Source organism: Onychomys torridus, chromosome 11, assembly GCF_903995425.1.
Source record: "Onychomys torridus chromosome 11, mOncTor1.1, whole genome shotgun sequence".
In the NCBI taxonomy this organism is placed as follows: Eukaryota; Metazoa; Chordata; class Mammalia; order Rodentia; family Cricetidae; genus Onychomys; species Onychomys torridus.
In genome coordinates this window covers 2,183,892-2,211,432 of record NC_050453.1, presented here as the reverse complement: position 1 = coordinate 2,211,432, position 27,541 = coordinate 2,183,892, and the positions used below count along the sequence as shown (strand labels likewise).

The following is a 27,541-nucleotide window of genomic DNA, read 5'->3' as shown; positions in this document are numbered from 1 at the left end:
TCAGTGTGCACAATCACCCATGGTCTCAGTGTGCACAATCACTTGTGGTCTCAGTGTGCACAGTCACCTGTGGTCTCAGTGTGCACAATCACCCATGGTCTCAGTGTGCACAATCACCCATGGTCTCAGTGTGCACAGTCACCTGTGGTCTCAGTGTGCACAATCACCCGTGGTCTCAGTGTGCACAATCACCCGTGGTCTCAGTGTGCACAATCACCCGTGGTCTCAGTGTGCACAGACACTCCGTGGTCTCAGTGTGCCCCATGAGGGCAGAGCTGGCTTCTTCATCATGGTTTAAAGCAATCATCAACACAGCAGGAACTACAACATTCATAGAACTTGATCCAGGGGGTTGAAATGAGTTGGGTGACTCATGTGTCCCGACACTTAGCTCCTAATATGTGTTAGCTGCACCAGCCTCTAGCTGTCCAGGTAGGCCCAGCTGTCCATGAATTGCTTCTGACTTGGACAGAATGAATGAAACCTCCTAGAGAAAAATATGTCCATTTTATTTGAGCACAACACAGAGCATGAAGCTTGAGGGTGTGACGGCAAGAACACAGAGAGACAGAACAATGCACCTGACTTTCAGGGGAAAAGAGGAAGCCAGAGGCAGGAGTCCTAGCTGACATGAAAATAGTTCCCCGAATTCTTAATTAGCGGTGTGTGAGGTGTGTGGCTGGAAGAGAGGTGCTCACAGTCTTGGCTTTCTCTACTCCATGGGGGATGGGCACTGCTGTGCTTCAGAGGCAAGGAGAGCTTTGAAGTGTTCTGGGTCTCAGTGCAGTGGGAAGCTAATCCTGGAGGGAAGGACTGGAGTTGTGAGTGCCTCCAGGCCTCTGGGGGGCAGCCTGGCATTCATGCGAATAGGCAGGAACTATGACAAGGAGTCCAGTCTGACCATGAGGCCAGAGAGGCAGGAGTGAGTATGCAGAGCAGGGAGTCTGAGTCAGACTCCATATGGCTTTGCTTGGTGAAAGTGGCACAGCCTGGCCAGCCCACAAAGCTTTTCACAACAAACAACACAGACCCAGATGAGCACTATCTATGGACACTGCACAGAGCCACTGCACATAGGAGGTGGGGGCATGGAATGGGCAGGTTGGGAGACCTGGAGGCTGGGATGCCATGCATCCTGCCCATGGCCTCAGGGAGTGTCCAGGCCTCGGGGCTCCTTTTGTGACTTCCTGTGAGTGTCTGCCCCAGGGCAGCAACAGGTTACTGCTTCAAACCAGATGCTGCTCCTGCCAGCCCTGCTCCACTGATGTCTGTTCATCCTCTGCAGGGCAGATGCTAGCTTAGAAAGGCAGAGAAGAGTCAGCCATGTCTCCTGAAAAGGGAAGCACTCTGGGTGAGGACAGGGCTTTCACCTGGTTCCTTTAACCCCAGGAGTGGGTCTTTCCTTCTAGACATAAGTTCGACTGACCCCCAGCTTGGCTTGCAAGCCTCAGATCCTACCTGAAAACTTCACAGGCTCCTGGGATCACATAATGAGACACACCCCAGTTTGCCCAGCCCGGCAGTGGGAGCTGCCACTGGCTTTCACTGGTACCATGACCTCTGACTTGAAGTTCCTGGAAAGGAGACAGAGTAGAGCCCTTGAATCATTTGAGGCAAAAAGAAACAGTTGGTGTTCTTCATACCCATGACATCTGCCTTGTCATCCCTTTCTGAAGTTCTGATGGCACAGGCCTTACCACGGAGACCTCCAGGGCTCCCTTCCTCCTTCCTGCCCCCAACGGGAGAGCTGGTAACTCAGAGGATCTAGCGCTAGTCCTCATTCACACATCTGCCTTTTCCTTTTCTCAGCACTTGGGATTGGATGTATTGTGACTGTGAGGCAAGTTCTCTACTATAGGGCTGAAGCCCAGCCTGTCTCTCTGCTAGACCTCCACAGTACCTCTGTGACACATTTTTTAGATGAGCAAACTTCAAGCCAGAGGTGAGACCTAACTGGTTTCTCTGGCTAGTGGGAGAAGCTTCCCTTGCCTGGGCCCTGAGTTCCTTCCACCTGTAACTGCCTATTAGTGGGCCTGACTTTTGTGTTCATGATCTTCAGCAAATGGTTCCTGCCCTTTCTGAAGTGGATAAGCAGAGTGAGGCTGACTGCCTGAGACTACGTACTGTTTTTTGTTGGCCTTTCTGAAGAGGGTGGGCTCGGAGCAGTAGGAAGACTTCCCCTTGTTCCCGATATTTAGACAGCTGGAGCAGCAGCCACAAGGCCCGGTGGCTAGGGGGCCCTGTTGCATGGGCACTAGGCTACTGCTGATGCGCAGAGAGCCATTGACCAGGCAGTTCAGTGAGCGGCCACCAGGAGCTGAAGGCCGGGAGCTGTGTGGGCAGGGCAGTCGGGTCAGAGCAGGAAGGGGTGTGCTTGAGTCCGGGATAGGGGCCTCTGTGATGGTATTGTCATGGGAGCTTGGTCTGGAGACTTCAGGAGCTGGGGACACAGGTGGCCTGTTTTCCACCTCTGAGCAGACACTGGGGTTGTGCAGGTTCATGTGTAGTTTCCTCATGTGATGCACCACTGCGGCTGCGTTGAAGGCTTGCTGAGAAGGCAGGGAGTGTCTGGTTCTGCTCTTGCAGAGGCTGCTGGGTTCCAGCTTCTCCCTGGGGCCTCTGGAAACCAACTTGCCCATATCCCAGCTCACAGAAGGCACAGGGTACTGCTGTTGCCTGGGAGAGGGGTGCCCTAGGAAACCCATCCACCAACCTCAGACAGTCCAGCCTCCCGGGGCCCAGAACAGCATGCTCAGTCTCTGAGCACAGCTCACCCTCCACTTGCTCTTGGCAAAATTCTTCTGAATCTGGAGGCTGACAGATGGGTAGATGTCCCGGTGCAGGGCGGTGTTCCCGTCAATCCTGGCATGTAGGAAGGGACTTGACTACCAGGTGGTCCTGACACTCAAGTCAGAACTTGGACAGGGCTCTGAGCATGCAAGGCCAGGTTCAGTTGATAGGATATCCCAGGAGAAGGGTGATTCCAGCAGGAAAGGACTCCTATATCTCCCTGGGCAGGTCATAGGGGGCTTATGCTTTGGCAAAATCAAGTCTTTGAGAACAGCGTTGGCAGACTGTGTGGTCTTGGGGACTGGTCTGCTCATCACCTGCTGTTTGCAAGTTGGGTGCAGCTATGAGTACTGATAGATATGTTCCATGGCTATTTATGTGTTACTCAGAAGGGCTGAGCAGGTGCCGCAGATAGCAAAGCCTCAACTGTCTATCACCTGCTCCTTTACATCACAGGGTACCTTGTCACTGCTCCTCATGGCCCTTAGAAGCTAGTGCATGTGGGGCTATCCTCTTGCAAGACCACTTTATTCAAGCTGTGCCTTATTCTTCTCTTTGGCTTCTTACTCACCCATCTCTCAGTGTTCCATAGACATATGACATGTGCATAATACCGGTACAACCACCAGGGGACAGGACAGAAGTGACAGAGATGGGGCCATGGTTGCCTCTATTCTAGCTGTGTGATGTTTCATGCCATGGACTGGAAAAATTCATGGCAAGCTACGTCATTAAAAAGGAGAAATGGAAAGTTGGTGTGGATTAAAAAGTCAGGGTTTCTGTGCAGGGATCTGGATTCTACAGGTGACATGGAATGTCAGGAGGAGGGGTGTTTTCTGTGGTGACCAAAGCTGTGGTAAGGAACAAGCCTGGGGGAGGGTAAGAGGAGGCAGGAAGAAAGGTCTAGCTCCTAGGTCAGTCTGGACCAGAGATGATTGGCTAGAATTGTGGACACTGGAGAAAAAAAGGCTGGGTAAGATCAGGGAAAGGCTGCAGAGGCAAAGGAGTCTGTTCCTGCTGTGGGAGGAGGTGGGAATAATTGTAAGGTCTTGGGCAGAGGACGAGAACTAATATGAAAAGGCAGTGCCCAAGATTCCATTTGCCCATCTTATTACATGTCACACACACACACACACACACACACACACACACTCACGCACACATGCACACATACACTCACACATGCACACACACACACTCACACACACACACACACTCACACATGCACACATACTCTCACTCACACATGCACACACACACACTCACACATGCACACACACACACTCACTCACACATGCACACACACACACACTCACACACTCACACATGCACACATACTCTCACTCACACATGTGCACACACACACACACACTCACACATGCACACATACACACTCACTCACACACACTCACTCACACATGCACACACACACACTCACACACACATACACACTCACACTACTATCTGCAGAACTAGAGATTGACCTAGGCATGCACTCTACCACTGAGCTACACTCCCAGCGACATGCCTCTTAGGACAGGTTGCCTCTTTAGCAACTAACAGTCAATATTGTTCCATGTGGGAGTTGAAACTTAGCCTGAAAACTGAAGCCTTGGCCTTGACCTCTGGAAGTGATTAGAGCACTTTGCTGGCCCCTGCAGGTCAGACTGGCCCAACGCAGTACTGTCTGCTGGCCACTTGGGCCTGATGAACATGTGTGTGTTTCCTGGATGCCTCAGCACTGGCTTTGATGTCCAGGGGCTCCTGAGAGTTAGCTTGGCCTTGGGAACCAGAAGGGAGGAGACAGAGCCCACCCTGTTTCTCACTCACCAGGGGTGTCTTAGGGCCTTCTCGCAGGTGTACCGTTCATTTGGGTCCTTCTCCAGCAGATGGCAAATAAAATCCTTGGCTAAGGGGAATATCAGAGGCTCAGCTAAGGACCAGATCTCATGACTGATAGAAATTCACTTCCAGGCTGGTGGGTGGCAGTGAATGCATCTTTAGCTAATCTTGCAAATACTCAGTTTTAAGTCTTAAAGGAGGGAGAGGAAGCAATCCAAACCACCCAACAATCCACTGCAAGCCACCAAGAAGAGAGCTCTAGGCAGCCTCACCCACACGTACAGGGGAACCCTGCCAGTCACATCACACCAATGTGCCTGCACAGTATGTGCATGCAATTGCTGGTAAACACGTGGGCTAACATGTGAGTGCTGGCTTCTTCCATCTCTGACCACCATTTATCAGGCCCCATGAGCATGCATGGCTCCTTTTTCACATATGGAATGGGTGCTGCCCTCTCTCTCAAATAGTATGCATGCTCCCTTCTCACACACAACATGCACACCACCTTCTATCGCACACAGCATGCATACCCTGCCTTTTCTCCTGCCCAGCATGCATACCCTGTCTTCTCTCCCAGCATGCATACCCTGCCTTCTCTCTCAGCATGTATACCCTGTCTTCTTTCCCAGCACGCATACCCTGTCTTCTCTCCTGCCCAGCATGCATACCCTGTCTTCTCTCCTGCCCAGCATGCATACTGCCTTCTCCCACAAGGTCTATTCTGCCCTGTTACCTAATCCCATCTTGTGCCCTCTGCCTATAACTCTCCTCTTTGCCTGACTCTCCACTCTTGGCCTCTCCTGTGAACCCCCCCCCCCCCCCCCCCCCCCCCCCGGCACTGTGCCTCCCTCCGGGAAAGGAAGGGCAGGGGTCCTAGCTTCAAATACTTCACCTTTGAACCAGTTGAAGAGCTGCTACTCTCTCTAGCAGCTTCTTCTGTCTGAGCCCCAGGGACTGTCATCTCCATTAAGATATTTTCTCTTGCAGCCTCTGCCTTCATACTCACCTGACTCAGAAATGTCGTCCCAGAATGGAGACTCAAACTCATAGTAGCCTTCTTTGATCTTCTCAAAAAGTTTTGACTCTGTTTCTTCATAGAAAGGGGGATACCCACACAGCCTGCAGGAAGACAGGAAAGAGGAGTCCGCTAGACATTCCCTCCTCCCTGGGCCAACCTCTCTTTCTCCCAGTTTCCCACTGTACACATTCATAGTCAACTATGGTCTCAGACAAAGCAGTGTGACTAAGAGGTAGGCCTGCCCACTATTCAGAATGGGCAGGTCCATAGAGCACACACAGAACTGAGGCCTTAGGAGTCTCTGGAAGGCCCCCCGTGCAGGACATCTGTCCACTGAGCCCTCACTTCCTCTTGGATGTTCTCCACAAAGCATCCTTAATAAGGATGGGGAACACCACAAGGGATTAGGCTGTTTTGGTCTACTTTTTGAGACAGGATCTCATGCAGCCCAAGTTAACTTCAAACTTGCTATGTAGCTTAGAATGACCTTGAACTTCTGCTTCTCTGGCCTCTATCTTGTTGAATGAATCCTAAATGGTCTTATAATCAAAACCTGGAGCCAGATATTGGGGTAAATGCTGAAAGATCAGAGAGACAAAGGAACAAGCCACTAGAGAAACTTCTTACCACTACCAAATCCTCAGGCCAAATGGAAGGTGAGATCCTATCTCCATGAATCCTCTGACTGAAAGTCTCTGAGTCCTGAGCCAAAAGCCTTCCTCAGCCTAAAGGCCTTTAGTTTCTGTCTCCTCACACCTTATATACCTTTCTCTACCCAGCCATATCACTTCCTTCCTAGTGCTGGGATTAATGGCATGTGTGCTTTCCAAGTACTGGTAGCAAAGACATGAGCTTTCAAGTGCTGGGATTAAAGGTGTGTGCCACCACTGCCTGGCTCTGTTTCTCTTCTAGACTGAGTCAATCTCATGTAGTCCAGGGTGGCTTCGAACTCACAGAGATCCATCTGGATCTCTGCCTCCTGAATGCTAAGATTAAAGGTGTGTGCCACACTGCCTGGCATCTTTGTTTAATCTAGTGGCTGGCTCTGTCCTCTGATCCTCAGGCAAGCTTTATTTGATACACAATATATCACCACACTATCTCCTGAGTACTAGGATTGCATTCGTGTGCTATTATAACCAGGTTTTATTTCTGAAAAAAAAAGATGTTTTATTTTCATTTATATGTTTATCTATGTCTGTGTGGCACATGTGCACAGGTATTCACAGAGGCCAGAAGAAGGCATCAGAACCCCCTGGATCTAAAGTTACTGGCCTGATGTGGGTTTTCTGGAAAAGCAGCAAGTGCTCTTAACTGTCGAGGTCTCTCTAGACCCCTTCTTGACACTCAGTTTTATACTGTACTATGATTGAAATCAGGGCTTCATGCATGCTAGGCAGGCACTCTACCAACTGAGCTCCATCCCTAGGCCCCAGCCTAGGGGACAACTCAGACAGTTATTATTTGAGCAAATGAGGTAGAACATTATTTAACAGAATCCACACTAAGAGGCAAGTGTTATTCCCTAAGAACAAAGCTAATTGCTATGGTTGGGGAATGCTAGGTATGTATGTGAGGGAGCAAATGGGAAGGCTAGGAAAGGGAGGGCCTGAGCATGTATGGAGGAGAGGAAGTACCTAGTTCATGAGGTGGCCTTCAGATGGTGTCACTGCTGGATGTGGGGAGTGGAGATGCTTCAGCCTACCTGGTTTCTAAGCCTTGGTCTCTCATTTTCCTGTTGGTTCTACAGAGTGGCTGGAACTCAACAAATCTGCACAAAGGGTAGGGATGCAGTGAGCCAAAGGAGGGTGGTCCAGGGGGCTGAAAAGTGAGTGCAGGCTGGTAGTATGAGTTCTGCTCATAGCTTGGTAGACCTTAGAGGAGTTATGTACATAAGTGAGCGTGTGTGTGTGTGTGTGTGTGTGTGTGTGTGTGTGTGTGTGTGTGTGTGTTCACACATGAATACACAGATGCCTGAGGGGATGATCAGACCCTGAGATTTCCCAGGAAATGCACCGGCGCCAGCTTTTACTCACAATATGTACGTGATGACACCAATAGACCAGCAGTCCACAGCCTTACTGTAGGGCTTCTGGGCCAGCACTTCTGGAGCTGTAGGAAATCAATGGTAGGTTCAGGGCTAGGGACAAGAGTGGAGGCCAGAGAGAGGAGTAGAGAATAGGAAAAGGGATGGGATTGGAGGTGGAAGGGTAGGGTAGGGTAGGGAACATCTATGAGACTGAAAACTCCCCAAAGGCAGGGGCTGTATCTTCTCAAGCAGACAAACTCCTCCAGAGAGGAGAGACTTGGTCCTCCATCAATCTGGGAGTTTCCATAAGCTGTTGTGACTCCTCCATCAGCCAGGAGGTCTCCAGATTTGCCACTCCCATCAGACTAAGTAATTTCTAAGAGCAACACCTGTCTGTGCTCACATTGGGGGACTCTCAAGATAAGGGTCACATGGGGGATCCTTAGGATAAGGGTCATGTGGAGGACCCTTAGAATAAGGGTTACATAGGGGATCTTCAGGATAAGGGTCACATGGGGGATCCTTAGGAGAAGGGTCACATGAGAGACCCTCAGGATAAGTGTCCAGTCCTTGTCTTCAGAGTAGGGATCTGCAGAGTGGTATGGAATCTCCCCCACTGCCCCAGAAGCCCTGGAAGGCAGAGGCTCCCTACCCTAGTCATCTCAGGAAGCTCCCAGAAGGTGATAGGAACTTCTCATCTATTTGTGGGTACCAGCTTAGAGCAGGAGCTTGAGGGCTCAGTAAGGCCGTGAGCTATGTCTCCCTAAGGGTGGGAGAGCCAGGCAGAGAGAGCTAACTTCTGAGGGTACCCCAGTATTGGATTTAGTATTCATAGAATTCTACATCTTTAGGTGAGGGACTACACTCCCTATGAGAGAGAGCAGGTTCTTTCTGGGAGTCTGGGCGCCTGCTTTCTTAAACCCTTCAGGTGGTAGCAGGAATAAACAGAGGGAATTCTCTTTCTCCTTCCTCCTCTCAGGTCCCAGCACTGCTGTCCCTGAGTGTCCCATCAGTTATTCTCTTATCAGGAGTCCTGGCAGCTGAACAGGCACAATGCCCAGCTTCTGTCACTCCCATGGATGTCCTAGAGTTACATGGGGTGCCCATACCCCTGGGTTCCAAACTCATCATCATGTAGATCCAGACTCCTAGCAGTTAGGGGGTTCTAGTTTAGAGGGGGAAAGGGGGTGAGTTCTCCATTACTGAGCTCTCCGCTGATCTCAGGGCTGTGATGGTGGCAGAGTATGCCTAGAGTTCAAGGCAGGCTCTATAAAGAGCATGGTTAGAGAGGAAATGGACCGGCCAAGAGCTCTATTAGACAGTCCCTGAGGATGAATATGTCCACACATAATCACTTTTCTCTGTGAGTTTTATCACAGTTGTGCTGGTCATCTTAACACACAATAGAGTTATCTAGGAAGAGGAAACTTTGGTTGAGGAATTGCCTCCATCAGATTGGCCTGTGGGTGGGTTTGTAGGGCATTTTATTGATATGGGGTTGATGTGGGATAAGGAGCCCAGTCCACTGTGTTGATGCCACCCCTTGGCAAGTGGTCCTGGGTGGTATAAGAAAGCAGGCTGCGTAAGCCAGTAAGAAGCACTCCTTCATGGCCTCTGCTTCAGTTCTTGCCTCTAGGTTCCTGCCTGAGCACCTGCGTCAGGATGTGTAAGCCAAATACACCCTTTCCCTCCCTAAGTTTGTTTTTATCAGTTTTTTATCACAACTGCTGCAAACTAGGATAGAAATTGGTACCAGAGAAAGTGGGGGTATTGCCATGACAGACCTGACCATGTCAGTTTGGAGGGGAGACTGTGGAGGATTTCAGAGCATTGGGCTAGAAAAGGCCATGTAATGTCCTGAGGATGATGAGCCATCATGGGACCTTAGAAGATAGGACTGTCAAGAGGGGTGCAGATGATGGAGGCCTGGCTTATGAAATTTCAGGGAAATAAAGACTATCAGGGCTGTGCATGAGATACTTTGAATTAAGAATCCATGGCATATGGTTAACTGCAGCTGAAAACTTAGCTGAGATAAGGAAGAGACCAGGCTTTTTGAACTGAAATTTTCTGGGGAGTGTTTCTTCAGTGTCAGCACATAGAAGCTGTAGTCTGGGGCACATGGGACTGCACATCAAGCTGCCAGCAGAACTACCAGTAGAACTTGGTGAGTAATGTAGAAGAGCCTGCCACACAGTACTGGTTCTGAAGGCATGAATGGATCATGGAGAGCAGCTCAGGCTTGGCACTGTGTGAGGCCAGGAGAGGTTGACAATGCAGCTTCATTGCAGTGGAGACCTCAGGATATTACAGATGCCACCAAGTGTGGTGACAGGTATGGAGTGGAGTTGGCTCGAGTCTTGTGGGACAAACTGTTTGTGTTGTGCATAGCAGAGCCAGAGAAATAAGCTGACCAAGCCCTTTGGAGCCAAGAAGACAGTGAATCCCAAATGTCAACACTGATCTATTTACTATGTTGGATTTTGGTTTTGCTTTGATTCAATTGAAACTACATTTATTCTCTCTTGGAGTAAGAAAGTATTTAACTTGTTTTGTATTTTACAGGAACCCACAGTTAAAAGACTGGATGTTTTAAGAAGATGTTGAATTTTTAAAGTCCTGAAAAATTTAAAGACTGTGTTTAATATTGTGATATTGACAGGATATCTTGGGAACAAACAAGAAAGGAAGGTTATGATTTAATAGTCAAACTGACATGGTATCGATTGTGCTGGTTACCTTATGTCAACTTGACACAAGCTAGAGCTACCTAGGAGGAAGGAACCTCAGTTAAGGAATTGTTGCCATCATCACACACAGCAACAGAAAGCAAACTAGACCCCTAGTGATTGAACAAACATACAGCCAGCTTCTCCTGCCCCTGGACTCACCCACATAGCCTGGGGTCCCACAGGCCGTGGACATGACTCCATTCTGTTCCATCTTGGATAGACCGAAGTCAGTGATCATGATCTTGGAGTTCTCCTCTGGGGTGAGGTACAGCAGGTTCTCAGGCTGCAGAAGGAAAAGATACACAGCATATGAAAGAACCCCCTGAACAGTGTGTTAGTCCTTGACATGGGGTTTCCTGGGAAGCTAAGCCCTGGGCTCCTGACTCAGAGGCCACAACCCCTTTCCTTTTTCCTTTCCATCTTCCTCCTCTCTGTGTCCTTGCTCTACATCTTAGAACTCTGTATCTTGCCTATAGTCCTGGCTTTGCTTACCTGTCTGCACTCCCAACTACCCTAAACTGCATTTTGAGGGACCGAACTCTCGGCTAATTTGTCTCTTATTTCCCAAAGTCTACTGTGTGACTGCTATGGCTCAGTCCCTTGTGAGTGTTTGTTATTCTTGAATCTGACTGTGGCTGTGGGCTATTTTGACATCTTAATGGGGAGAGCATTCAAAAGGCTCATAAAAAGGCTAAGGTCTAGTTAGCTGAACAATGATCATCTATGAGCAGCATAAGGAATCTTAGAGTGGAGGCAGCCTTTTGAGAGTTATGTTTCTCAGGCTTGATGCAACATCATGAATTTCCCCCAGTTCCTGACATGTGTTTCCCACCCAGCACTCCTGACCCATCACCTTTAGGTCTCTGTGGACGATGCCGTTCTCATGGAGGTATTTTACTGCAGACAAGACTTGCTGGATGACTAGGCTGGCATCTTTCTCTGTGTAGACACCACGCTCCAGGATCCGGTCAAAAAGCTCACCCCCAGAAACACTGTAGGTACAAGAATCTGATTCCATATTGGGCCAAATACTTCTCTGTATCCATGGGCTATAAGCATAGGCAGGCCACCCTGAAGTGAGATGTGAAGATGCAGAGGGAGGCATTCTCCTGCCTCAGCATATTTCCTCTGGGTGTCTGAGATGATCACTAGGGGTCATTTCTTTGGTTCAAGCATTGTTTGGTTGATCTCTTTCTGGAAGCTTCTATTATAATTTAAATGTCCTTGGTTAAAGTGCCTGGAAAAGCTAGGAATTCTTTCCTAGGGATACTGCCCTTGCTTTCCTGGGACATAGGAAGCCATTATAACACAGAGAGGTGATTCAAAATTGGACAAAGGGTGAAAATGAGATTAATTATGCATACCTTTGTAATAGGGCTTCTTTTCTCTTTAGGGAAACTGGGCTACCTATGGCTGCAATTTCAGATAGGACATAGGGGCATTTTGAAACTTGAATAGTATGGGAAATGAGGACATTGGAGCTGACCCTCCATTATCTTTGATATCATCCATACTATGTTTCTAGAAGTTTCCAGTCAGAACTAGAACATGAGTGTCAGAGAACTTGTTACCTCCAATGAAAGACTGCATTCTCCTTGAGTGTATTCTTAATATTTCTAGATATCACATTGAAACCTGACACCTTGTCATTCCAACAGCTCCACTCCTGCTACCACACAAAGCAGGTGCAACTCTTACTTGGGTGTGACAGTGGCAGACACAGAGACCATGTCTTATAGAAGGATATGTCGCATAGCCTGCATTTGATTTAAGTGGGTCTCTCTTGAGAAATTTGTTTATACTGAATTGCAATCATCTACCTATGGTTTCTACTCCCACAATCGCTTTATCCCAGAACGACGTTAATAGGTTCACTATCGAGTCCATAGAAATGGATTCATTGAAGTGGTGCCAGAGGAGAGTTCTGGTGGCTTACATTATGCCTGGCATTTGCCTCTTCAGTGTTTGGGAAGTCCCAGAAGACCTTGTGGGTGGCAAATAGCATGAGCAGCTTTTGTTTGATCATAGAAAATATCCCAACTGCAAGCCTGTGCTGGTCTGAACCAACTCAACAGTCGACCCAGTGTCGCCCTTCAGCCCAGTGTCAGAAGCACACTGACCCAGAAGGACAGCATTTCAGAGTCCCTGGAATGAGTTCTTGACTGTGTCTGGCATTCCCTGACCCTCCTCTCCTCGGCCTCTTTAGGGGTGAGGGTCATCTTCACTTACAGCTGCATGACCAGGTAGTAGTGGGTGGTGCTCTCATAGATGTCCTCCAGGGTCACGATGTTTTCATGCTTGATCCTGAGAAAGATAAGAATCCTGTGATAGGTACATGGTTCAGGTGGTCTAGATGAAGACTGCAGACTCAGACTCAAATTTCTATCAGATTGTTTAGATGGCAATGTGTAAGAGGACTGGGTCTGAGAAGCCTTCCTGATGAGGCCAGTACAAAGCCACTGCAGATGGAAGACCTGCTCTGTTTGTGGGAAGCATCATCCCATCCCATGAGCTGGGGGGTCTAGACAGGTCTAAAAGAGAAAGTGAGCTGAGCACCAGTGTTCATTGCTCGGCTTCCTGCCTATGGATGTGATGTGCTCAGCTGCCTCGTGCTCCTGCTTCTTCTTTTCCATAATGGACTAGATCCTTCAAACTGTGAGTCAAAACAAACCCTTCCTCCTTTAAAAATTTTTGACAGATATGTTGTCACAGTAACAAGAAAAGTAATTAATACAGTAACCATGAAAATAAGAATTAGATATGAGAAAAGGCAGGTTCTGATTTTCTATGGATGCCTTAGATGAGTGATTCTCTATCAGGGTATTTGCCCCTTAAAGGACATTTGGCAATTATACATGTGTCCACTCATGCATGCATCCATGTATCTCTATCTGTCTATCTGTCTATCTATCTATCTATCTATCTATCTATCTATCTATCTATCTATCTCAATCATCTATTTCCCAATCATCTAATTATCCTTTGCATTGTGGTTCTTGGTCTTCCTTCCTTTCTTATTTCTTTCTTTTGTTCATTTTTTCATTCTTTATTTCTTTTGGCAGGATGTTACTATGTAGGTCAGACTCAGGTTAGTCTAGAACTCATTATGCACACTACTAGGCTGGCCTCAAACTTGTGCCGATCCTCCTTTCTCTGTCTCCCAAGTGCTAAGCTTGTGGGCATTTACCACCAAACCCAGCATCATAGTTTTTAAAACAACTTTAAAAAAAAGTATTTATTTGTGTGTGTGTGTGTGTGTGTGTGTGTGTGTGTGTGTGTGTACGCACATTCATGTGTGCCTAAATGAATTTATGTTCACTATAAGACTGCAGATGGCTACAGAAGCCAGAGGGTGTTGGATTCCTGGGAGTTGGAGTTACAAGTGCTTGTGAGTCACCTGATATAGGGGCTTGGAGCTGAGCCTGGGTCCTCTGCAAGAGCCATATGTGCTCTTAACAGATGAGCCATCTTTCCAGCCCTCCAGAAACTTATTTTTGAATGTTCTTGTTGAGGGCTGGGGCTGCCACTGGCACCTACAGGGTGGAGGTAGAAAGATTGCTCAACAGCCCACAATGCACAGGGCCACCCTCAACATAGATAGAATGGTCTTGTCCACAAGTTGTGAAGTCCTGCCCTAGAGTTAAGCAGAAGAGTCATGACAGGCAAGAGATGTGGCTTCCTGGCAGCTTTTCTGTGGATGCCTGGGGAGGAAGATTGCCTCTAGGTGGTTGATACTGAGTTAGGGACTAGGATTCCACCTGACTGTGGCACAGCCTACCCTTTAGCTGGCTTTCTCAGATCCTTGCTTTGTTTGGTTGGTTGATTTTGGTCTGAAGAGGCATCTCTCTCATATAGTTGTATCAAGATTAAAGGAGAACATTGCAGATGGCTCAACAATGAAGGTGATTATTGCACAAGTCTGGTGACTTGACTTCAACTCCTGGAACCAATGTGAAGTTCCCCAGACTGCCACATGCCCATCATGGCATGTGTGTCCACACATCATGTACACAGGCACACATAATTATAATAAATACATTGTAAAATTAAAAACTCTTTTAAAAATGAAAATGCATGAGAAATGCATAGTATAGTGCTTGGGAAAGGTAGATCCAGTGGCAGATATCTGATTTAAGGTATCTTTAAAAAAACCCAGAGCTGGTACTGCCGTTTCTAGGATTCCACCACCCTTATAGGCTGGCAATGCTCATATTAACTTCCTTATTATTCATGCATTGAACTGATGTGTATTGAATATCTAGGCTGTTAATACAGTGCAGTAAGAAAGAGCACTATAGTGTGCCTCCTCCTCCCCTCCTGCCCAGGCTCTTCTGTGCAGAGATAAGTGGATGTCTACAGTACATATGCTCCTTGTTTCCTTGAAGTCTATGCTTTTTGTTCTTTATTTCGAGCAACAGCATCACTTTCTTCTTAGTGGGCACTTACCTTAGTCTCAGGATCACTTGAAATGTTCTGCTCTTTGGCACTTTTGCTGTCTTTGCACAATCCTGCCACTGGTGTTTTTCACCCTGTGTAAATTGCTGTGAGGGTTTTAGAATGAGTCTCCTACCCCTTCCTGCATGCCTAAGAGGGATGACTATTAATCTGATTCTGTTGCCTTGCTTGAAATCCCTCCGTCAGTTCTCTTTGTTCACAGAATAAAGCCAGCATCCTTGATCCTGGCATCAAGGACCCTCTGCAATCTTTGTTCCAGTCCACACTCTATTCTCACTGCCTGTCCTTGATGCTACTACCCACACAGAGCTGTGGGGATTCTAGGACATACTTTCTCCTTACACTTCCATGATTCTGCACAAAAGTTTATAAAACTCTTGCATTTCCTTTCTGTGGTGCCTCCTTGTCCACAAAATTCTAACTCACTCATCAAAGTCTTTCTTCTTTGAAAGCATACTGAATAATCCCCATTCGTCAGGCATGGGGGCCAGCAGAAATGAACCTGTCGCCTCCATATACTACTTTCTGCTGAATTACAGCCAGTCAGGTGGGAGACTAGCTAGTTATGGGTGCTCCTCCCCTGCTGGGCAATGTGGGCTCCTGAGCAATGTCTGCCTCATCCAATGGTTCTGATCGTGTGTCAATGCACCTGTCACACTTACATCACAGGCTCACTGTAAGAGTCTCACTGTGAACGTTGGCGACACATCAGTGCAGCCCCAGGCAGTTTCCAGGATGAGTGTGTGGGTTCTCTCTGGATCAAACCAAGGCTAATTCTCAAGTCTCCTGCTGCCTGCTCGGCTATCAATTCTTCCTGCTGTCAGCCATCAGTTGGCTTTTGATTCTCTGGCCTCCATGTATGAATGAGTGAGTTCATCGGTCAATTTTCTGGGAAAACAATTTCATCTGGCCCAGCTGCCTGACTAGCCTGAAAAGGATTCAAAGGGCACAAGGCCCACAGGTTTGGAACCCGTGGGAAGGGCAGGTCAGAATCCCACAGCGCACCTCCCTCCCCCTCCCCACCCCTTGTGGCCCTGACACCCACTCACTCACCTTTTCAACACAGCAATCTCATTCTCTAGGCTACTGTCCCGGAAGGCTGGTGACTTCTTGATGCACTTCAGGGCAAAGAGTTTCCCAGTCACTCTTTGCTTTACCAGGAACACCTCTGAGAAAGCTCCTCTGTGGGGAAGAGGCCAAGACAGAAAATGTAGCTCTGGCTGGCGGAGAGCATACCAGAATTAAAGGGGGAGAATAGAAGGGAAATGTGTGGCCGACGAGTTTCCATTGTCACCATGAACTCAGATGAGTTGGATGCCCAATGACCTCTCTGACATGCCAGTATGCTCTCTCCCTTGTAGATCTCGTAGGACATATGTGGGGACCAGGAGGCTACTTTTCCCTATGTAATCCCCATAGACTCTGCTTCAGCTGTGGGCATCTCACCATATAGCAAAGCCCACTAAGGCTTGGCAGAGCCGATTCACTTCTCATCAACATGATGCCCTGTGGCCAGTGGTGGTAGCAGAAGAAGAAAGACTCACATGCCGTGAGAGAAGAAAGACTCCTGGATAAGTTTAATTAGCTTATATTTATGAATTATTTAATTTAATTTGATGGGGTCTTACTACCTTCAGACTGCTGGCTAACTCCTGGGATCATGTGATCCTCTTGCCTCAGCTTCCCGAATAGCTGGGACTATGGGTGTGTCTTATCAATGCACTGCTGGTAATCACTCGATTCTGTCCTCAGAAGACCAGGAGGCTGACTATCCACACCTTCATTCTGGCAGTCTCTGTAGGTTCTGGGACACACTGGATGGAACCCAACAGGATCTGATATGCTTCATAGGTGAAGGGCCCTGGAGATCAGCCATCAGAACATCAGGTAAGCTAGGGCTGGAAGCTGGAGCTTGACAATTCATGTTAGAATCTTAGCTTTTGAGGTGAATGCTATGCCAATCATAGTTGTGCTATATTGTTTTTGGAATGAGAATAGGAGAAAACCTGAACATGTCCAGGACAGACAGACACACTTTTCTTCTGCTACGTTTGACTCTCTGATGGCTGAATCTGCAGGTGTGGAACTGAGGGATACAGGGATGACTGAGCAGTGAAATGCTAACAATTGGATTTGGGTGGAAGGGTTTGTTTGAGTCCATTCCACCTTTTCCTTATGTCCAAACCCCTTTAAAAGCTGGAGCCATAGCTCTCAAGTGGGTCCCTCTAGGTTTGCACAGTGCTGCGGGGGTGGCCTCTCTCATCACCACGAGGGAGGGCCTGTCTGCTTCTGGAATGTCTTCTAGGAGATGGTGCCATGTCGGTTCTCATCAACCTGGGCTTCTTGCTCTCCACTTTGTGGGTTTAAGGCTACTTAGCAAATCATTTCTGATTCATTTGTGAGCCTTGTCTCTCTTTTGCCATCTGCCACTTTCTAGCCACCCCCATGTTGGCAGGGCCCTTGAAGGAAGGTCAGGGTTCTGACAACCAGCACTGCCACTGTGTCCCTGTGCATGCACAGCCAGATACCTCCCTGTGTAGGGACAGCCTGAGTCTCTTTTTGGTGGTGCCTGGTGCCTGTCTGTCTACAGAAAGAGAAGGCATCTCTCACTGTCTGAAGTCACCGCCTCCTGGCCAGGGCAGGGTGAAGGGACACTTTGCCGGCACTGGCTAGAAAGCTTGCTAGAGGGAACAGCCTGTGGACTCCTCACTTGCCTAGGCTCAATTATCCCTGGCTCATTAGCTGACCAGCTGGGGCTCTGAAGAGGCGAAGACTGGTGGCTGGAGCTGCTGGCTGGCCTACATCAGAGCCTGTGACCTCCTGGGGGACAGGCAGGACTGAGTGGTGAGTCTCCTCCAGACAAGCAGCCTCATATGGAGTCAGTCAGCCATGTGATTGCTGTCGAGGGGCAGGCCCAGACACCACAGGCTCCAGCATTTATAAACACTGGGATAAGAAGAAGAGGAGGGTGAAGGGGAGCGGATGGGGGTGAGGAACCCACCTGCTCCTGGGAGTGTGTTAGGAGCCACTGGGGTGGCTCAGGATGCAGAATCTGAGGGCAGGGGGTGGTGTCTCCTGAAGGGTCCAGTGCATTAGAGTAACAGGAACCTTTTCTACTGCTCTGCCCCCAGTGCTGTAACTCTGCCCAAGTTCCTTAGTGCAATCGGGAGTGAGTTCTGGGGGCTAAGCTTCCCTAGCAGGCAGCCCAGCTCCTTGACAGCCCAGCCCCAGGACTTACGATCCCAGCACTTCCATGAAGATGAAGGTTTTCCTGATATTGGTGGTCTGTTTCTTCCAGGAACCACAGTCATCATCCTCCTCCTCCTCCTTGCGCCCCATCCCCTCCAGAGCTGAAGCTGCCTGGGAAGCTTCGTGGGAAGGAGAGAAGTGAGACAAAGTGGTCAAAGCGTTTCTCAGCTGGGACAGAACAGGTTGTGAAAGAATCTGAAACACCCGGATCATGACGTAATGGCCAGAAGGAAAGACTGAGAGCAGAACCTGGGAAAACGGCAAACATAAGAGCGTTCTCCCACTCACTTTCTAAAATTGCGAGAGCAAATCCAGTGAATGGCTGCTCTGTATCTGCTTGCTAAATGCATTAGGGTGTAGATTGAGGGTGGAAACCCAATGTCGACCTGTGCAGTAGTGAAGGTGCACAACACATAGATTGACATGGTATACCCAGCTCTCAGGCATCCGAGCTGAGCCGGGAACTTCCTGTGTTTATTCGGGCTCTAGAGTCAGCCTGGCTCCTTCGTGACATCAAAGCTCTGCCTTCTTCCCCATCTTCCTCCTACCTGCAGCAGCTCCTGTGAAGGAGCAGTGTGTTTCCCTTCCCACCCCCACAGCATGCGCACGAAGTGGATTCGATTGGAATGGGTGGATTTTTGTTAGTATCTGAATTGAAGCATGCCCTCCCTGTGCATCAGAGATCTGGGGCTGTACACATTTAGGTAGTACCAGTGATGTTCCAGGGGCTAGACAGGTGATGATGGACAAATTAGACCATGGCCTTCCTTCCTGGGGCAGCCAGGCAAAGGACATAGGCAACGAGCCAGCCGGCACACTCTCATGTGGATGGCAAAGTGACAAGACTTGGTGGGCAATGGGCACAAAGAAGGGTGTCTTCAGATGAGGCCATGGGCGCACTGTAAGCAGGCTGGATTTAGACTGAGACCGGAAGCTGGCAGAGGAGTCAAACAAGCAAAAACCGCACAGAGCTGCTTCCCCCGGAAAAACAGAGCATGAGGCTCCCAAAGCAGGGACGCCAGGGCAGCAGGGTGCACAGCTACCGAGTGTCTGAGAGTGAAGTGAGAGACACCGCTTCTGCCAACACCCTCCACCCATGAACCTGACAGAGCAGTAGGAAAATATGTCTAGTGGTTACTCCTTTTAGGCAGTGGTTCTGATCCCACTTTAAAACAAAAACAAATGTCCATAAAATCCCTGGTGTCCTTTGGAAGGCTGTGGTGATAGCACAGCCAATAAAATGCTTATCTTGAAAGCACAAGGACCTGAGTTTGATCTCCAGGAAAAGCTGAACATAGTGGCACACTATGTAACTCCAGCACTGGGGAGGTGGAGATGGTGGGTCTCTTGGGCTCACTGCTGGACTAGCCTGTTCTACTCAGTGAGGTCTCAGAAACAACAACAACAACAACAATACAACTTCTGATAGTGTCTGAGGAATGACAGCTGGGGCCCTCCTCTGACCTTTACACGCATGTTCATGTGCACTCACACATGCTTACATATGCACAAAATGTTTGTGCTTTTGCAACTTTGTGTCAGGTGAAGAGCACAGGTTTGGAACGTGGGTTAGAATCCTCTCTCTACATTAACTTCTTGGACCGTGTGGGGCAGAGGTTCTGAGGATGCTGGATAGGGTGGCAGCCTGAGCTTGATGCCTTTGTAGATTGCAAACTCCCAGTCTCTCAGGATATTTGGTATGCCTGGACCTTACCTACCAGGCAGCCAGAAAAAGAAGGGGACAGTTGTACTTGAGCTTGTCCATGACAGCATGTAAATCTTGTGGCTGGGCTAGCTAGTGTCCACTTCCTATTGAGTGGGCAGTCTTGAAGAAGGCAGCAGCCAGGGTAAAGGGGTGCATGTCTAAACGTGCAGAATAGACAAGGCTGGATTGCATGCCTCCCTTTGGGTTTCTCCCCTACACAAAACAGCAGGGCTGGAGCTTGTTCCAGGTGGGGGGGCTAATGAAGAGCCTGAGCATCGGGACCTTAGCTGTGCACACCACTCCCCCTTCAGGACCTGCGGAGAATGACCGCCCACTCTGCAGGAGGCTCCCGGGCCTCATTAGCTGATCTGTGCTCAATGTTCCTTCTTTCCCATTGCTCCCAAAACGCTTTAAAAACATAGTATTCTTAGCTGAGGAGAAGCCAAACATCTTTCCCGCCCACCCCTCCTCCCATACAACAAATCCTAACAATTTAGCTTCATCATCTGTGTGGAACACTCAGGGCCCAGATCCGGACCCCACACCATCTAGGGCTGGGCTCCCATGATCCATGATGCCACAGAGACCTCCTGGAAAGGAGGCCCAGGTCCAGGTGGGGGTGGTCACAGGTAGGGAGGGAGGGGCTGACCACACCCCAGCTGGCTCATGCTGCTTTCTGCTCCAGTCTCAAAGCCTCTTGTCCCTTGACTTCAGAGACACCCTGAACTCTGATATTATTTGTTTTGCTTTCAAGGCACTCTGCTGCTACTGGGTTTTATAGTTTTGAGGATTAGGACCAATTTCATCTCCACAGAGGCCTTCAAGAAGCATCCCCCATGTTGGCATGTGTGCCTGGTTTATGTCCCTCACTCCTCAACAAAGCGAGATAACTGCGAGGATTCTATACCAAAGATTGCTGGCAAAGAAAAATGACTATGTACATATAAGATCATCTCTGAATCATGAAGTAACAACTTTTCATTCAGTGAGCATTTATTAAGTACTTCCTGTATACCAAGGACTGAATACAACTATTTCTATGATGTAAGCCTTGGCTCTGCAAACACTTGTAATCTAGTTGGAAAGAGTGAATGCAGGTCTGCATCTATGTAACTAGACAGGCAATGTGCCTAAAGAACAAGCATTCCCAACATGCGGTGCCCATTACTGAGCCTGGTACACACAGGAGGTCTAGTGAGCCTAAGCCCCTGGAGAGTAGGTTGGTTTCAGATAAGAGCTAGGCTTCAGATGGTGAATGGTGGATGGGTTGAATTTTTGCTCTGCAGAGGGTGGCATCCCACTGAAGCCTTTGATATGGAGTCTTGTCTGGAGCACAGTGGGAGAGAGGCAAATGGCGGCAGAAGGCCAAGTTGCCTTGCTTCTTGTTGTCCTGGCATTGGAAGGAAAGTAACGGGACATGAGTCCAGTCCCGCGTCTCTGGGATACCCTCCCTAAGTTAGGCCGCCTCTTCCCCAGTTCCTCTCTCCCACAATGCATTTGGTGTTTGGCCTGTTTTAAGAAATCATATTCTCTAGACATAACTCCAAAGAGATTAAGCCTTGGTCTTGCTGTAGTTTTGGCCTGGTCTTCTTGTCTTCTTGGGGTCCTTTAAATTTCTAGCGAGGGAGGATCCAGAGGGGACACTTCTTCCCAGAGGGCATGCAGGACAACTCCAGCCCTGGTGTGTGTGGGCCCTTCCATTGCTTCTGGGACAGGTGTTCTAACCCATGTTGGCAGCCAGCCTGGCTGTTGATGAGATGTGGCTGAGAGATGCTTGGGTATGTGCCCAGCAGGCAAGAGGCCCACCCTGGTGTTCCCAGGGGCTCACTATTCGCTCCTTCCCAGCTCCACTGGGTCTGGGCTCACATCACACCCAGACGGAACTCTTTGGAAGATGAGGCACATCTGCAATGTCCTCCTCACTGCCCTCGCTAAGCCCCACATGTGCTAGGCTGCATCACGACCCACACTTTCTGACTCTTCCCTCCACTCCCTTGCTCCGTGTGGCCTCCTCTCAGCCACTTACCATGCAAGGAGTCGGTGCTGCTGCTAAAGTCCTGGAATTATTGTGTTGGAACCTGAAGGCATTCGATCCAAACCCATTCCCTCCACCCTACGGACACAAGGCAGGGATGACATGGTGCCTCTGAGCTGTCCTGAACACACCAGAAGGGTGAGGACAGGGTCAGATAATCTTTTGAGTGCCATATCTGTGGTTCTGAATCTGCAGATAATGGCTCTCAGTTCCACCCACAGAGGAGACACTGCTGTACTTTCAGCACTCTGCCTGGAGCTTCTCAGCGAGGCAAGTTGCCTCACTAGCTCTCACTGACCCCAGATGAATCAGGGTACCCCAAGATTCCTTTTTCTTTTCTGGTGCTGAGGATTGAGTCCATCCAGAGCCTCCCACACTAAGCAAGTGCTCTACCCCAGAACTCTACCCCCAGCCACCCTAAGGCTTCTTTGTTCTCCTTTCCCGGACTGTTGGAAGCATGGCATTGTGGGCCAGGGGGTGCTGGGAGGGGGTCATCTTTATATCAGTTGTGTCATCTTTAGTAAGAATGCGGGCAGAGCCACACATGGAGCAGACTATACCAGTCCAGAGGGTAAAACCTGGACACTTTTCCTGACCTGGTACCACAGTTTCCAAAATTCTGACCTGTACCGGACTCTTACATCCTCTGGAATCTAGAGTCTGGATTGAGAATACACACTGCTCATTCTCAGCCCTGTTACCAGCTCCACATGCCCATTTCTGCTCACAAAACAGCTGAAGAAGGTTTTCAGTTGGCCTGCAGTTTGGCGCTCTGCAGCTGTGCAGCCCAAGGCAGATCACCTCTGAATTTTGACCTTTCTCCTTAGTGAAAAATGGAGACTGAACTAGCTGAGCCCCGAAGTCTTGTGGACATGAGTCCTGAGAGAAACTCCCTGTGACAGATGGCTTTGCTGTGCTGTGCTTGCCTGTAGACTCTGCGTCCACATCGGCTCCCGAAAGGCTTTGAGGAAGACTACAGACGCTTGCTGCGGTCCCTCTCCAGCACTCCCCACACTTCCTCCATGAGATGCTTTCTTCATGCCCGTTAGCAGCAGGGACCTGCGGCTGCTCATGAGGAGCATGCATTGGCTCATGCAGGTGAGGCCATCTCCAATACTGATTTTACTTTGTCTTTTTGAGGAATACATGAAATTCCCAGCAGCCCATTGCCATCTGTCACAGTCCTGCTCTTCCTGTGGTGTCACAGGTACACGGTGACATCTGTGCAGCCGACACAAATTGTGTCTAGCTCAAAGGTTGCAACCCAGTGGCTCATCAGCCAGCAAGCCCCCAGAACCTCCTGTTGGGGAGGAACACCTAGACCCACTCTGCTCATTCTCAGCCCTGTTACCAGCTCCACATGCCAATTTCTGCTCACAAAACAACTGAAGAAGGTTTTCAGTTGGCCTGCAGTTAATTTTAGAGGAAACCCACAGTTCCACATTTAAGCTCAACCAAATCATCCTACTGCTTGACAAGTTAGCTTAAGGTCAGGAGTATACATCTTAGAGCAGATGCAAGAGCCCTCTCCATGGCTTGCCCTGGTGGCTGAGAGGTTGGGACACAGGTGACAGCCAGTAGAGTGGAGTAGCTGCTTAGTCTTAGCCACCATGGCCTCCTCAGTTTCATCTGCAGAATGGGAATAGCTCTCTCTAATCTAGTACTCAATACTGCTATGAAGTCCAATACATCAAATGGCATGTGTATCCTCTCCAGCACACATAGCATACCCTCAGTATGGCATGTGAGCTGAACACCAAGCATGGGAGAAGAGCAGGGGCAGTAGTGATGCTTTATCTACTGGTAAACATCCCAGTAGGGATGGGCATGACAGATGTGGAGCTGCTCTCCCTGAGCCATCACTGCTCCCCCAGTCTTCTCATAATGTGAGCATCCATGTCCCTGGGGCTCTGAAGGGCTAGAAGACAGACCACATTCTTAAGGCACAGCTCTAAGTGTGAACTCCATATTCCACCTGGTCTTCAGCTGAGAAAGTAGGCATCTACCTCAACAGGGAGGAAAACAAGCTTGGGCATTGTCTTTCCACATGTCATGTGCTGTTGTCTCTTAGGAGTTAATGACCATCATCTGTGTGTCTTTGTGTCACACACTGACGGCTATGATGCCTAACATTCATGCATGAGGTGCATCCTCTGTGCAGGCCTGGGAATCATTACTCCATAAATGTCACAACCAAGCACTACTTTGCCGGGGCTCTCAGAAGGGGATAGCAAGGATCCATATTGGAGAATTCCGAGGACAAACTGGCTGGGCTGGGGATGCTGCATCAAGACTCCTGGAGTTACAAACCTTCCCTCTGGGGACACAGCTTTGATACTCAGACAGGCTGTGCAGCCCTTCCCCCATTGCCACTCTGGCTGGCAGCTGCTTTGCACCAGCCCCCTTGCCGTTGACCATGGCGGCGTGCCTGCAGTTGTAGAGGCAGCCGCAGTCTTTCCTCAGACTCCCGCTCCTCCTCTCATTCATGCCACAGCTCATTCATCCCTGGCTCTGGCATGCTGCTGCGGCTGGGTGCCGTCACTCGTCACTCACACGCACTCCGTGTGGCAATTTATTTCTGGCTGGGTGTGCGTGTGTATGGGGGAGAGGAAACAGAGAAGAGCCCTCCTTTTAGAGAGAGATGTTTTCTTTTCCTTCTAGCCAGAATTGCTCCCAGGCCTTGTAGAATAATGGGGCAAGGACAGAGCCCCCGGACATGGCAAGGCACTCTGCAGGCATGACCCCTGTTGTGGATCCCATGCCACTTTTCAAAATGGCACCATTTTATAGCTGAGATAGATACTGATGGATAACACTGTTCAAGGAAAAAATGCCCTGAATCAAGCAGATAGTACGTGACCATGTCGGTCTAGGAGCCCAGTTCTAAGGCTTCAACCAGTGTCCTTGTCAGCGTGCCACGGGACCTGTTGCCTCTTTTCTGGAGGTGGCTGCTGGGATGTCACTCATCTCCACCTTCCTCCTTATGATACTGTCATGCTGCATAGCACCTGACTTATTCCTGGGAGACACATGCTTCAGTGATCTGAAAAAGGCTGAGTCTCCTGTAGTGCTCAAATCCCTCATTGTTGAAGCTGGGGCATCGCATCTATGGCCTGAGCTGCTCCAGGCTCTAACTTCAACCTGCACTTCCTCAGACCTCAGCCTTTTCAAGTTTTCCTTATCTTTCTAAACAGGATTCTTAAACACACACACACACACACACACACACACACACACACACACCACAGCAACATGAAATGGGTTCAAATGCTACCAGCACACTTATCCCTCTGAGTACCAAGTAGCCCCATCTATATACTAAGTGGAGAACCATCTCGCCCACTGCTGGGTGATTGAAAAGCCTATTGCCAACTGTGAAGTGCGGCAATATTAGCTATTACTAAGCACTTTGCTCTCTGGTCTGTTTCAGACACAGGTCTCATCTTTGTCCCTGGTTTAGCTCAGGTCCATAGGAATGATGGCTCCATTCTGCCTGTGGTCTGTGATCTGGAAAAGATCCTCTCCTTACCTGAGATGGAACCTGCTGGACCCTCTTGACTCGACTCAGAGATTTTTCTCATGATCAGCTATCTGTTTCCAGAGCAGAAGGCTGGCTAGGCTCACACTGCAGGGCCAGCTGCAGCCACCTCCACTAACCTCAGGGTTAATGTTGTGCGTCAAACTTACGTGGAGAGAGGGTGGGTGGTGAATCCAAACCTACCCTGAGCACCCCACAGAGCCATGCTAGGGAAGTTTAAGGACTCTGGGAGCAGATGAGCCCCTAGGGAAGGTGAAGGAGCTAGGTTATGACTGACAGATTTAGCAGGTTGTGCCTGTGTCCTGCATCTTAATGCAGCAGCCTTGGCCCTGGGGTGGGAAGCTGAGCCCTGCAGGGACCCTGCAGCTGCAGGGCCTGAGGCCATCTTCTCCCTGGAGTATGAAGAACAGCCACAGGCTATTTGTAATGGCCTTTGTACCCACAAGCTATCCGCCCCAACCAAGGATGTTGATGTGGGCGGGGTGAGCCTTCTTTTTTGAAAGATGGGGTAGGTCCCAGAGGTGAAGGAATCAAAGATGAGCTGGAAGAGGGGTGCCAAGGAGCTGTCAGTTCTGATGTCCCCTGCCTCCCCATTCCCCACCCCCCACCCCCAGCCAGCAGCTCACTGAACTGGGCACAAAGCTCCTCTATTCCTGTCCCTGCCGGCAAGTACAGAAGGCTCCCCTGGCCCAGCCCTGGAGGAATGATCAGATGGCTCCCTAAAGAAGCATCTACCAGGCCCCCATTCAGACTTCTCTTTCCTGGATGCTACAACTTACCCTTGAGACCACAAGAGCCAGGAGAGATTGACAGGGGCCGAAAGGGAAGTGAGTCTTCAAACCCACTCTCCCTTCCAGTGCCCCACACTTCTTGTTAAACAAGATAACCTCCCCAAAGCCCCAAAGAAGCAGGCTGTCTTACCCAGGGACTCACAAGAAAGGTGCTCCAGTCCGTGGTCTTGGCTGGCAAGCCTGCTCCTACAGGTCTGTGAGGATTAGCTGCCCCACTGCTTTAACAATAAACCCAATTAAAGGGGAGGAATGCAGGGGTTTTCTTTCCCAGGACCGTAACCAGGCAGCCTTAAAGGGGAGTAAAAGTAGCTACAGTGGCTTGTATCTCTGCTCGCTTTCCTGGGCTCTGTTCTCCCTCCCTCCCAGGGAGCGGTATCAAAAAAAAAAAAAAAAAAAAAAAAAAATCTCTCAGAAGGAACCCTTTGATGCCCGAGTGCCTGTTTACACAGTGTGCAATTGTGGTCACAGTTGTGTTAAATTTTGTCTGCATTCGTGTATGTAAGAACAGAAAACAGAAATGCACAATCAAGATGTGGGTTTCCCCTGAAGTGTAAACAGAAAATCAGAGAAGCTATCTGGGACTGCCTGACTCAGTTTCCACTTTACACAGAAGTTGCTGGATGAGGTGGTCTAAAAGCCCCTCCCCAAGCCCTGCAATGGTATGTATATTGGCTGACAAGCAGTAATCCTCAGTTAACCTGTTATTGTTGTCTCTCATGGAATAGAGAGAGAAGCCCGGGACTTGGCTGGTTCTATCCTGATTTCTGATGCCACTCCTCTCCTCCAGACCTCCAACCTCCATTCTGTCCCTAGTCTTAACCTTTGAGACCTGGAAGTGCTCTGTTCTCTCAGGTCCTTCCTCTTCCCCTCCCTACCCTGCCCTTGGCTAGTGTTCTTTTCCCTACACAGGTTCCTCAGACCTCTGGCTTCTGCATCTTGCTTTCTTCTTCTCTGATCTCTCAATGCTACTCACCCATGACTCCTGCAACTGCTTTCTTGAGGAACCCTGAATGTGGCCATGTTCTAGCTACCTTCAAGCCCACTTTGCTCCTGGAGTTTTCCCAAGGAGGTTAATGGCTACTGTCTTTCCAAAGTTCTTCAGAAACCCTTCTTGTCCATGCTTCCCCATATCCTGTTAAGCCCTAGACAATTTCATGTGTTCTTATGAATTAGCTTTTAAATCATCTCTTCTATTTTGTGTCGCATTGTGGTCTTGGGAAAAATAACATTTTCATAGATCAACATTAGGAGCCATATTAAAAGGTATCATCCCTCTTCCCTTGGGTCTGACCTTGCTTTCTAGGGGTGGCCACTTCTGTTAGTTCTTGTGCATGCCTGTGGTGTTTGCTCTCAT

At 49.1% G+C, this 27,541-nt stretch overlaps 1 protein-coding gene across 3 annotated transcripts; it reads right to left on the bottom strand.

Annotated features, from left to right (window-relative positions):
- Nucleotides 1–488: 488 nt before the first annotated feature.
- On the bottom strand, nucleotides 489–26,516 carry Camk1g (calcium/calmodulin dependent protein kinase IG). Of its 3 annotated transcripts, none has more exons than XM_036202773.1 (13): nucleotides 26,318–26,516; nucleotides 18,108–18,237; nucleotides 15,923–16,051; nucleotides 12,644–12,718; nucleotides 11,268–11,406; nucleotides 10,574–10,697; nucleotides 7,690–7,765; nucleotides 5,642–5,754; nucleotides 4,621–4,699; nucleotides 2,775–2,862; nucleotides 2,125–2,549; nucleotides 1,459–1,574; nucleotides 489–1,330 (listed from the first exon to the last, which is right to left on the bottom strand). In XM_036202773.1, exons 2-12 carry the CDS (start codon nucleotides 18,206–18,208, stop codon nucleotides 1,484–1,486), a joined length of 1,440 nt encoding a protein of 479 aa, XP_036058666.1. In that variant the 5' UTR covers nucleotides 18,209–18,237; nucleotides 26,318–26,516; the 3' UTR covers nucleotides 489–1,330; nucleotides 1,459–1,483. The 3 variants fall into 3 exon arrangements, with proteins under 3 accessions (XP_036058666.1, XP_036058667.1, XP_036058665.1); XM_036202774.1 differs by having other exon boundaries at nucleotides 26,330–26,516; XM_036202772.1 differs by lacking the exon at nucleotides 26,318–26,516 and adding an exon at nucleotides 25,388–25,505.
- Nucleotides 26,517–27,541: the final 1,025 nt, after the last annotated feature.

Excerpts from the sequence above, each read along its gene's own strand:
- Camk1g (XM_036202772.1), bottom strand. The coding sequence starts at position 25,439 with ATGAGAAAAATCTCTGAGTCGAGTCAAGAGGGTCCAGCAGGTTCCATC. Across the intron at positions 16,052-18,107 it reads TTCATGGAAGTGCTGGGATC|AGGAGCTTTCTCAGAGGTGT; the intron begins GTAAGTCCTGGG and ends TCTTCCCCACAG. Across the intron at positions 5,755-7,689 it reads GGTGTCATCACGTACATATT|GCTGTGTGGGTATCCCCCTT; the intron begins GTGAGTAAAAGC and ends GTCTTCCTGCAG.